This window comes from Pseudorca crassidens, chromosome 2, assembly GCF_039906515.1.
Source record: "Pseudorca crassidens isolate mPseCra1 chromosome 2, mPseCra1.hap1, whole genome shotgun sequence".
Classification (NCBI taxonomy): Eukaryota; Metazoa; Chordata; class Mammalia; order Artiodactyla; family Delphinidae; genus Pseudorca; species Pseudorca crassidens.
Genome location: NC_090297.1, coordinates 117,345,319 through 117,357,945, shown reverse-complemented (window position 1 = coordinate 117,357,945; position 12,627 = coordinate 117,345,319). Strand labels below are relative to the sequence as shown.

The following is a 12,627-nucleotide window of genomic DNA, read 5'->3' as shown; positions in this document are numbered from 1 at the left end:
TGTATGACTCTGTTTATACAAAACTCAAGAAAATACACACTCATCTCTACTAACAGAAGGGAGATCAGTAGTTGCCTGGGGACTTGGAGGGCAGGAGGGAGATGCAGCAGGGAGGGAGAGAGGGAAAGATTACAACAGGGTACAAGGAAACTTCTGGGGGAGACATATGCTCAGTATCTTGACTGAGGTGATGGTTCTAGAAGTGTACACATATATCAAAACTTACCCAATTATTCACTTTAAATATGCTCAATTTTTATATGTCAATTATACCTCAATAAAGCTGTTATAAAAAATAAAAACAACAGCTTAGTTGGGATATAAAACTTTGGGGAAAGTTCCTTCTTTCAAACCAGGAAAAGGCAAGGTTAAAGTTCATGACCATCATCCCACACAGAGGTCGCTTTTGTATGGATATGACGCCACTGTAAAAAAATAAAAACAAAAACAAAAAAACAAGAAACACTTCCTTTTACAAAGCGCAAATGATAGAGGTTTGTCCATTCACATCCTTCAAGCCCAGTTCCAACACAACTTGTTTCTTAAAGCCTTTCGTCATCACTCAAGTAGAAAGTGATTATTCCCTCCTGTGAATCACCATACCACTTAACGTTAATTTTCAGGTATTAATTCAATACATTTATCCATCCACCCATCACACATTTACTAAATGCCTCATACAGAACAGACACAGGCTTGGTGCTAGAAATACAAAAGTGAGTTGAACACAGTTCTTCACTGGCAAGAGCCTCACAGCCCAGTGGCAAAAGACAGATTCATTTTGAAGTAGCAGTAACTATAACAAGTATTTCAACAAACACAAGTACAACAGAAACACAGAGAAAGAAATCCATTTTGTCAGACACACTGTCTTGTACCACAATGATTTGTTCAGGACTCCATTTCCCTACTAGACTAAAGCTTCCTGAGAACAAGGGACCATAACTTATTTTCGCCATCTACTAAATTACCTAGCACAGTACCTGGGATGAGTGTTCTATATATGTATACATATTTGAATGAATGGAAATTCCATTTCACAGGCAGCTACTCTTTGACTTAGCAGGGCCACCACGATGCCAACTTCTCAGGTGAGTGCCAACCTTAATTCACTTTGGCAACCAAGGCAAGTCATTTGAGAGGAGACAAAATCAAAACTTAAATCTCGACCCCCAAATCCCCAAAGAATAGCTAATACCCCTTTCCCCCCAGTGAAGAAAACAGGAAGGAGTAAGAGGTGGGGTAGGGCTTGGTCAGCGGAGATTTACGACAGAAGAATGACACAGATGAATCTAGGCCCTGCGTGGGTCCCAGGAGGGCCCTGGCTTTCTGTATGTATTGCTAACAGGTATCCCTCTGCCCAGAGAGTACACATGAACGGCAGTCATCTAATCTGAATAGGAATACCAGTCTCATTGTAAAAGCAATTTCTATGGATTTTATATGCGATTTTCTGCTGTCCCAAATGATCATAACCCCCTTATCTATGCTCAGTTTCTGAAGGGGCAGAAAGGAAGAACAGATAACTGTGGGGAATTATAAGTATAGCGTAACGGGAAAACCCAGTTCTCTCATTTTTATCAACATATAGGCAATTATGAAATTTCAGTTAAATAAGAAAATAGTGAAAAACAAATTTCAGTCAAAATAAAACTAGCACAAAATGAAAAGGTCTCAAGTGACAACTAAAAGACTTGCATTACACATCAAGCAGAAATCCTTCCCAGTTCCCTTAGTGCTACTGCGCATTAGAAGAATTTTCCCCTCTTTCTTAAAGATAGAGCAGATTTGCTCCTTGTACTTATATCTACAGAAATAACAGGTCTCAGGAGGGAAAAAGGAGAAATTTATTTTAATTTGTCTGGACCCACCAACCCAACAGATGGCTCCCAGAGAGGACAGGTGTACCCTGGGGACTGGGCTCTTACCTGTAGATAGGGTCCTGCATCACCAGCATCTTGCTCTCATCCCACGTCCACTCCTTTTTCTGCAATAAAAGAAGCTGTAAATGAATAAGTTAGGCTTGTCCTCGGCTACAGAACCAGGGCACACATTGAGCTACTAATGCTTATGCAAACACATGCATTTGCTTCTGGCCTTGTTCCCTCTAAGAGGCCTGGAGTCGACTGCTCCAAAAGAACAAGTGGAAAATGTCACGTATCTGGTCTGATCAGTTTCCTTCAAGCACTTTAGGAGAGTGTCTCTCACGGGTGCAGAGGGTAGGCAGGGGCCAAGGGGTCTCAGGAGACTGCAATCTAAATCATACTTTCGTGGAGAAGACACCAAGGAAAAAAAAAATCATACATTACTCCAGAGGAACAGGAGAGGCAGGGAGCACAAAAGGGAGAAGGGGTCATAGAGACTGAATGATGCCATCAAATGCAAATGATGTGTGGACCCCAGCCTCCCTCCCTTAAAGAGGGGGAGAAAAGGCTGCACACAAGACTGACAAGCTAACTAGTACATCTACAGCCGCCCATAAGAGGATACTCATCTGGCTTTGAACCTAACTTTCCGTGAACACAAAGGAGACAGGTCCCTTAGCAGCTGGGGATGAGGACAGGAATGAGGATGTAGGAAGGTGGGGGGAGAGGATTCTGGCGCAGTACTGGAGAGCCCAGATGCTTGATGAGGTCAGTAGCACCCCAACATGTTGGAGAAGCGGCCGCCACATGCCCTCAGGTCCCACCCGTAGGTGCAGGGACAGAGGATTCTGCTCCACCTTCACTGGCCTTTGTCACAGGGGCAATGCTGTTCAGGACACCTGGGGAAGAACACACTCAGCTCCCCACGGAAGAGAAAGGGGATAGGGGGCTCATTACCAGCTGGCAGAGGTGAAAGTCCCTGCACTCCTCTTAGCTGGAGAGCCTGGAATCCCTTGTTACTCCTGGCAAAGGGGGAGTCTAGGTTTCCCACTCACAGTCTTTGCTGGCCTGGGTGGTGGGGAGCCCGTTTTTCTGTGTTGTCTGGCTGGAAGTTTTCTGCCTTGCTATGCCGTCCCTTCCCCCCTCCTCTGGCTAGAGAGAGAGCAGGCTTTGTTGGGGTTCTGTGCCATATCCAGGTTGCAGGCTTCTTCGGCTCCGAGTCTGGGATATATGAGATTAAAACTAACCTCAGGGAGCTCACGGCTGCGTGATGCCGTGCGTCCCCAGCCAGTCTGCCTTGCCCCACCTTTACGTTTGTTTTACAGATAATGTCCAGGGTTTCCAGCTGTACTTTAGCAGGAAGAATAGAGAAAAATGCACCCATCCAAAAAGTGAAAGTCTGGCTTGTATGTTTTTTAAAAAACTCCAGATGCCGGGGCTCCAACTCTTTGGAGTCATTCATATGATGGGTCTAAGCTCACGTGAGGCCCTGTAATCTGTAGCTTTTAACAAACATTTCAGGTGACTGGGATGTGACCCTAGGGTTGAGAGACATTCTTCTATACCAGAGAAAAGGTATACATTGAGATCCCCACCAGGAGGATCTCTTTCACGTACAGCATGGTCCTCTGGAGTCTCAGGCCTGGCACAGGAAGGGTCTCCTGACACTAAAGACAGCCAACCGGTGGTGATCCCGTTAAGCACTGTCCCTGGCCAAGGCCCACGCCTGGTGTTACTCAATAAACAGCCACTGTGAACTAAACACCTGGATGACTAACAGCAGAGGCTGCTCTGCTTCTGAGGGAATCGAGCCTCAGTTTTCTCATGTTCTTACTATCAAGAAAGTCTGCTCGGGCTTCCCTGGTGGCGCAGTGGTTGAGAGTCTGCCTGCCCATGCAGGGGACATGGGTTCGTGCCCCGGTCCGGGAAGATCCCACATGCCGCGGAGCGGCTGGACCCGTGAGCCATGGCCGCTGAGCCTGCGCGTCCGGAGCCTGTGCTCCGCAACGGGAGAGGCCGCAACAGTGAGAGGCCCGCGTACCGCAAAAAACCCCACAAACAAACAAACGAAAAAGAAAGTCTGCTCGTAAGAGTCCTTGCTGCTCTGATGTAATTTTCGAAGTTAACACAAGAGTTAATAACTCAGTGCACCAAAAAGTCCATAAAACTCTGAGAAGCTGCCCACACCCACTGCCCCCCTCGGAGGAAAGCAGCCCCAGAGAGGGTTCTTTCTGAGTGTGGGTGACTTGGCTCATGCTGTGAGCATCTGATGAGCCGTCCTTGCTAACCCAGCCGTGACTGACGGAGCTCAGGATCAGCAGCCGACTGCACGTGAGGAAGGTCAAGTGTCACGGAGGGGCTGGCCAGACCTGCCTAGTCCTTGAGCACCACGATGAGAAGGATCCAGTTCCACCCACTCACATCCTCTCACTGGAGACTACCAAGTCCTAGACGGAGCCTAGGCTGAACCCCCAGAACGGTAGGTGGTTTTTGTGACCAGCTGCATACTTTCCACTCAAACAGACTGCACCGCTGAGGAAGAGGAAGCATCGTGTGCCAGCCCATGTTTCCGCCTAGCCTGAAATAAGCCTCTGTTAAAGTTGATCTGGGCACGACTCCTCCTTGCAAGTCTAAGGAATGCAACTAATACATTCATCAAAAAGAAAGAATAATGAGGCAAAAAAAATACAGAATAAATATTTTTCTTTCTCTGCAAGATATGAGGAGAAGGATGGGGAGACCAGACTCCCAGGGAACCTTGTGTTAATTTATTGAGGAACCTCAGAAGGGTCCACGGCAGGCAGAAAATACTTTCCTTTTTAAAGTGATATCATCATCGGTATAGAATATCCTGGCCAAAAATAGTAAACATCTTTTCACTTACTTACTTACTAATTTTCCTTTTCTGAAAACCCCATTAAAATCCATTTAAGTAAAATCCATAAAATCCCATTAGATCTCCCTTTAAAGGTCTTGCAGTAATCCTTGCAGGAGTCCATTCAATCTATGCAGGGATAAGGAAATTATCAAAATAACTCAAAGGGTTTGGAGGGTAGACGGGACTCAACAATGTATCAGTTATTCAAGAACCGAAGGCAAATGCGGTTGGAGCATTTTACCCCAATCTCCTCAATGCCTGAATGATGCTCCAGCACTCTGATAACTGAAGCCTCTCCACTCCTCCTTGCCACACACTCAATAGCCTTCCTATCCCACCATCTTTCAAATAAGACCCAGAGCAGTGCAGTTTCTTGAGCAAGGTGTCCCCCTAGTTAATAGCCCAGTCAAGACTAGAATCAAGTTCTCCTGATTTTCTGACCCGTACAGGTACTCTGGTACAATTCAGAGTCAACGTGGTATTATCTGAACAGTGTAACCCAGAGGGAGGCAATGTGTGTCTTAAAAACGATTTGATTCTTCTCTTTGCTCTGACATTGTTTTACACGTCTCCTCCATTTGTCAAACGTTGGAGAGAAAAAAACACACGCACAAAGAGATCACCCCCTCCTCACTTCTCTACGTGGAAACATTCTTCTAAGGAAAAAATTTTAGAAAAAAAAAGGTTAACGAGAGAAAGAAAACAGGAAGAAAAGCTACTGATCTACCTTTATGGGATTATAAATCAAAGTTGGCTTCAACCATGAAACAGAGACATATTATTGAATGGTAATTATAGTCCGCAGAAAACTCACACAACTCCAAGTTACACCTGAAAACCACTTTTTTTTTAGTGCTTGGAAATAAGCCTTGGAGTCTTGGTAGCTATGTGAGGAAATTGTCAGTTTTGCTACCCACTATCCTCAATGAGCTATGGTCTCCAACATATGCCAGGAAATGAAGACATTTCAAGTCCAAGTGGGAGTGGAAAAGGAGGTGGAGGCGGGGAAGAGAAGAGGAAAGGAAGAGGGGATACATCTTTAAAGCTGTCAGCACCTCTCTGAGTGCTTCTGAGGGAAAGAGCACCCTTCACAGCCGTACTCACTGCAAACAGCCCAGGGGGACCGGCAGGACTGATCGAGGCTGGTCTGCAGGCTCCTTGCACCTGAAGCCCAGGCTCAGGCAGGGCCTCACTGGTATCACTGGGAGCACATACAGTACCAGCATTGAGGCCAATGAGTGAGGCTCAGGGAGACAAGATCTACCTCCTCACTAGCTCCATAAATATAAAGAAACGGGGGTAAAAATATGAGTGGGTCTGGCAGAGCACCTAGTGGAGCAGACTGGTGCCCTTGGGGCAGCTGTCTGGCATTTTGCCATACATATACAGAATTGGGGTATCACTTCTTTCTCTTACTCTTTGTCCCCTCCGTACCTACAAAGGACACTCAGGGCACTGTTGAGCCTTTTAAGAGGCCTCTGACTTAGTTTATTAACCTGTCTCTCTCCATGCCTTTCCCTACCCCAGCAGTCTCCCCTTCCCTCCCCTTTTTCTTCTCTTTTAAAAATGAATTCCTTACTCCAAGGTAATTAAAAAGTCATGAGATGTAGAGAGTAGCTTCACTTGAAAGAAGGTTCTGCTTCATATATTGGCTAGTAAAAAATTTCTGGAGAAGAGAAGATGTTATCACAAGAAGGTGCCCCACAGACCTCCAATTACAGGAAGTTTAACTAACCAAGGGCCCCCCGGCTGCTGCATTCTGAAATCCATCATTACGTGCGCACAGGGGCCCTGCCCCCAGACAATGACCAGTGTGCGGAGATCCTGAGGAAGCCCATTCCTAGGAGACACCGGGATCCTCTGACAGATGACTCTGGCTTCAGAACTCCCTGACGGCCCTGCCAAACCTTCCTCAGACCGTGCTATGCTCTCAGAGACCTTCACCCAACCTACCTGCTTCCTTCCTTCCTCTCTCCTTCACTTGGAGTCAGACCCACACTGAAATCTGACAGCTAGCCCAGCCTTGCCTCCCCACCTCCTCCCACAGGCATTTAATCCTGTCTTGGCATTTACTTGTTGGAGGACCTAGAATAACACAGAAAGTGAGAAAGTAAAAAAAAAAGGAAAGATACAGGAAAGTCATATTCAGCTGCTTCACTTTTTGTTCTCACAGGAAATTTCCCAGTTGTTATGGGGAAAAAAAAGTCCTTTCTTCCATTTAAGAACTTTATATATTGCTTCCTTGACACTATCAAAATTCATCTCAACTTTACAGACAAACAATGAGGCTCCGGAAGTGAACTTACTCCCCTGCAAGGCCATCTAGTCCAGGGGTAATTAAAGTCCAACCTGTCTACCTCTAGACCCCACGTTCTCTTTGCTACTCTAAGTGATGAATTCAAAGGTTTTCACTCTCCGCTGCCAGGAAGCTTTTCACTTTCAACAGAGGGAGAGGGTAACAGGCTTTAGGCGTATGCTTTTATAAGACCGCCGAATGAGGTAAGCACATCCTTGAGTTTAGATTCTTCTCTTTTCTTTATCTAATGAGTGCAAATATCCAGTCCCCCGTGGAAAGTTACAGCCATTTTGTTATTCCAAAATCTCCTGCCAGGGAATATTATATGGGAACTGGTTCAGAGGTAGGTCTGCCTGGAACAGGGCCAAGAACAGAAAACAGAGTCAGGGATAATTATCACAGAGCTCCTTCCTCCTTTTGGAACCCAGAACTGGATATGGCATTTTTGAAGGCCTTCCCTAGGAACCCAAAAGTAGAGGAAGAATTTGTATTTCCATTTATTTCCTATCCCTACTGGAAACTATCAGTAGCCACATCACAAAGTCTGTCCGCTTTATCATTACTTATGCTCCTGAAAGCAATGGTGACTTCTCAAAAAATAAGAAGAAAAAAGTTTTTTTAAATCACCGTGCAAAGGCCACATTAACTCAGCTTGGCAAGTTCTCCATGCCACCAGACAGAATAGGATTAGCCTGAAAACACAGCTACCACCCATCTTAAGGTATAACCTATATAGATATAGAAAATGCATTTCAAAACTGAAGCACTTAATAACTTCTCACACAACGCACAAAATTCCTAATATGCCTGTTTTAAAACTAGCAGAAAACATGGTAGAAAGAAGACTGGACTCAGTTTAGTCCTGGCTCCATAACTAGCTGGGTGACCTCAGGACCGTTACCGGGCCTCTCTTGTCCTCTGTTACCACATCTAATCAATTAGGGGATCAGACTAGAGCATTTCTAAAGCTCTTTCTCCCAAATTCTGGTTCTATAATTCTAAGTGCCTCCTTTTCTTACCCAAATAGATCTAAGTTGTGTGTTTCTATAGGAACTAACAGTACTCTTTGAGCAGGAAACTCGTTTCCTTGTGATGTGATATCCCAGTGACAGGGTAAAGGCTAGACGTTAAAGACACTGGATTAATTAATTAGGCATTTCCTATAGAGCAGTTTTTCTCTAAAGGATTCTGAAGAGATTAGTGCACACACAGCCACATGGTAGTAGGAAGAACCCACTTGGGATCTGAACAAGACAGACCTGGTTCAAACCTCAACTTCACCACTGATGGGACTTGAGGTCTTGGGCAAGTTGCTTAATCGTCTTCTGCAAACCAAGCCTTAAAATGGTACCTACCTCACAGGATGGTTGTGTGGCTCTAATAAGTATACACTGCATCAAACAAGGCCTGGTAAATGGCAGGGGCTCAATATCAGTGTTAGCTATTATTGTTAGCCGTTCTCATTATCATCTTAGTGTGTAATTACGTTCATCAGCTTGCCGCCACTGGTCTTCTACCCTCTCAAACAGATGAAATAGAATTGGAAAGAAGACATGGTCCCTGGCCCTAAAGGCTCGCAGCCTACGGGGTAAACAGACAAATAACTATAATGCAATGCTATAGGAGCTATGATAGACCTATGTATGCATATAGTGTCATTCAAAATAGCTAACTTTGCTGGAAAGGGTCCATATCTAATACCCCTATGTATCCTACCCAGTTCCTTGAACATGGTTGACACAGTAAATATTTGTTAATGAGAACAGCAGAGCCTTTCTAGAACAATGCTTTAGGCTATTCCAACAAAGTTACTGGTGTATATGAGAAACCACAAGAAACAGAGGCCCTTTAGGGTCCTTTTGTAGAAAAATCCTTTGGATGAAGTTCAAGACTAATCTTCCTTATTCAGAAGCCCCTCCCTAGCAAATGGTGCAACAGTGTGATTCCAATACTATAATAAATAATCATTATCATATACACAGGAAAGATCATTACTTGGGCCTAGTTGGGAGTTGAAGAAAATATACTGATTGAGAAACAACAAAGCAAAGCCAATTTTCTAAGTAGCTGGGTTCACACCACAAATACAACCTAAGATTCATATGGGAATTTGAGATTCATTATCTGTTAGCATCAGTTCAAGATAACAGCATTTTAGGGCTTCCCTGGTGGCGCAGTGGTTGAGAGTCTGCCTGCCGATGCAGGGGACGCAGGTTCGTGCCCCGGTCCGGGAAGATCCCACATACCATGGAGCGGCTGGGCCCACGAGCCATGGCCGCTGAGCCTGTGCGTCCAGAGCCTGTGCTCCGCAATGGGAGAGGCCACAACAGTGAGAGGCCCGTGTACCGCAAAAAAAAAAAGATAACAGCATTTTAGACACATTAATATAACCAAAAAGATTTTTTTTTTAACATGTCAGTAAGAGATGATCACAATATATTTAGCTACTGCCTGCATTAGAATAGAGCACCTGAAGATCAGAGGTACTGAAGAAGTCCTACTCATAAAGTTAGCAATTCCCACTGAGGCCTTTCTACGCTTGGGAAGGCTCTCATCCTTGTTGTTTTTTTTTTAAATGGGAAGGTTGACAGACGAGAAAGAGGGAGAAGAATGTGATAGCCAAAAGTAACAAATGAGAATTCATTTGACCCAACTGCTGAGTACTTAGTTCTTCCTGATTTAATGACCATGATACACAAAACATGTTCCTTTACCCAGCTAGCCAACAGCCAAAATCGTTGGAAACACACTACACGTACCAGGTGTCCAAGTGAGTGCTGAGCTTACAGAGATGGCCCCTGCCCTTAAAACATTCTCTGGAGAGCAGGGAGTCCCTGTAAACATGCTTCTCCCCACAGCCCGGAGGCATACCACCATTCAACAGTCACGGACAGGCTAGGCAAACAGAGGGGGCTTGGGGGCTGCTTTGGGAAGTGTTTAACCTCTGAGGTTCCCATCCTGCCTCAGAAGTTCAGGGGGCAGAAACACACAAACCTATTTGGCCTCTAGGGTCTGCTTTCTCTATAGCCCAGAAGGTTCTCAAAAACCTGAATAAGCACAGGTGACCTATACAAACACATGCAAGCACCGAAAAGCACGGTGCCAGAGCTGGTGCAGAGTAACTGATCTGACAAGGGTAAAGTGCTCACCTAACCCAACTCTTCATTTTATAACTGAAGCTCCAAAAAGCAAAATAACTTGCTTAGAACCACATAGTCAGAAAAAGAAGAGCCAGGACTACAACCCAGGTCTTCTCCTCTCAGCTGAGGGCTCCTTCCAGCCACATGGACCCAGTGAAAAGCAACATGCTGGCCACGCTCTAGCCTTCCTGCAGGCCGAATAGCAGCAGTGGCTGGGTCTTGAGGGACTATTTAAATAGATGGGCTAAAGCAGCAATAACTGTAACAAGAGGACACAAGGACACACCACGGGGCCGGATGCCACCTCGGCTGGAACTGAGAGTTATTCCTGCAACAGAATGGGACAACTTCTGAGGAAGCCGCCTCTTATCCCCTCCCCCACTGAACCCTGCTACTTGTCCACACTTGAATTTAAAGCCTTTCCCAAGATCAAGACTCAAAGGCAAGGGTATCAAATGGGGGGAGGGGTCTGAACGCCAGGATGACAGGAGATGACCCTTGTCACTCACGGGATACGAGGACTGAGCAAGCCGAACAGCTGACTAGGCCTTGGGCCCCTGCCTCGCTCTTTGCTCCAGCTGTGGCCTCTCAACACTGTTGCTGGTCAAAGCAGACCACCTCACCAGATAAGGGAAGGAGTCTGTCCAGAAGGTAGCCTAGAAAGAAAAGCTATCCCACGCCTACCTCCCCTCCTTCCCTCTTCACCAGAGTTTGTGGCTCAGAGTCACTTACCTTCTTCTTCTTCTTCAGAATCACTTTCACTCCATCCACTGAAACCATAATGCTCACCTTCTTCTTCTTGATGTTTTTGGCTTTAAACTCATACTGCAAGTGAGAAGAGAACAAAGGGCACAGTCCAGTTAGATCACTGCATCTGCACAGCCCCAGAGAGCTCATGACCTGGAAAAGAGGGCCACAGATGGGTCTAGGGAGCAGTTTCTGGGGACATCAAGCACCTCAGGGGATGTAAAAGCAGGCAGATGTCTGTAGGCAGGGGCTCGGCAATATTTGGGTTGGAACAGGGACTCTGAATGGTCACTGGTTTCACCACTCAGCTATCAGGTAGGGCCATGGGAATGGACCTGATCCATTCTATCAAGATGAAAACAGAGCCTACTTTGAAGACCTCATGAGAAATCCAGAACCTTCCCTCGATAACTCATTCTGATATTTAATGACTTTCATTGGCAGGCAAGTTTTCCTCGTGTCTACCCAAATGCTGCTGGGACTCTATTCCATCCTCAGTGGAGGTTAGGAAGAGCTGGCACCCATCTTCAAATCAGGGATTTTACATACTTAAAGATCATTATGATGTCTAAGTTACTCTCTGCAAGTTCAAGTCCCAAATTCTTTTATCTGTAGGTCAGTCTCCAAATCCACCCATAGCCCCATTAACCTAAAATATTCTAGAGAGTATTCTAGAAAGGATCTGACTAATGATAGTTATAAGGGAGGGCATTACCTTACAAACCCTATATTCTAAATTTCTATTTGCAATCCTGAATAGGCCTGCTTCAACCACAACTACACTGCTGAGGGATGCTAGCTCTCATCCTCAATCCCAGATATTTTTCTATCACATTTGCTCACTCACGGCCATTTCTTAGGTTTGTGCAGATATTCAGAGTGGTGGAATAATTCTACACTTTCCTCACTGAACTTCATTCTGAGCGCTTACCCATTTCCATCTGGTTCCCATCTTGGTATCACCACCTAGCAAACTTACCTGCCAAGCTCTCTAATCAAAGATCTGGCCTACAGATTAAAAAAATAACAATACAAGACCCGGGACCAAAATCTCTACTCCAACCTACAGGCTCTCTTCTCTGGGACCGTTTATACTCAAAACCCTTTCCCACCATGCCACCAACCAAGCTTATTTTAGTAAGGCGTCCAGCTCCTTGCCTGGACATCTAAAACCTAACTATTTCTACTTGGTATTTTGACAGATATGAACCTAATCCACCCTAACGAGATGAAAACATAACCTACTTTGAAAGTCTCACGAGAAATCCAGAACTTTCCCTTGGCCATGCCATTTAATACTCTGATTTTAAGAACTCAGATTAGAGCTTCTTACCGTGTCTGTATTCTAGCCCTTCCACTGAGGTCTCAACTCATTTTCTTATTCTGTTGCAGAGTTACTGCTGATGCCCACTGGTTGTCAGCTTCTTAGAGACAAGGACATGACCTAGCTAACTGAGGTGAAACATTTCTCTTTACATCGTCAGGGCAGGTTCTGGTTTACTGCTGATCTGAGTTTCCAGGTGATGGCAACATACATCACTCCCCAGTCTGGTGGCCACTTCTCCCAGCCTCCCCATCACTCTATCCTGTCAACAGCTGTCCTTTTTACCAGCGATCCTGAAAGAAGAGCAAACCGGAGCAGCAGACACATAGGAGAAAGAGAAAAAAACTTCAGCTCCAGACTCTGCTTCAGAGTCTGGG

At 45.3% G+C, this 12,627-nt stretch overlaps 1 protein-coding gene across 5 annotated transcripts in view; it reads right to left on the bottom strand.

The window, feature by feature from the left end:
- The window catches only part of C2H1orf226 (chromosome 2 C1orf226 homolog), a 314,827-nt gene that overhangs the window by 87,488 nt on the left and 214,712 nt on the right, over positions 1-12,627 (bottom strand). For 3 of the 5 annotated variants that reach the window (XM_067728460.1, XM_067728464.1, XM_067728463.1), the window contains exons 3-4: positions 10,912-11,004; positions 1,929-1,987 (exon numbers count right to left, since the gene is read on the bottom strand). In XM_067728460.1, the coding sequence (XP_067584561.1) occupies positions 1,929-1,987; positions 10,912-11,004 (152 nt within the window). Of the gene's footprint in view, positions 1-1,928; positions 2,003-10,911; positions 11,005-12,627 lie in introns of all 5 variants that reach the window. The other 2 variants (XM_067728458.1, XM_067728461.1) reach the window with 1 other exon arrangement.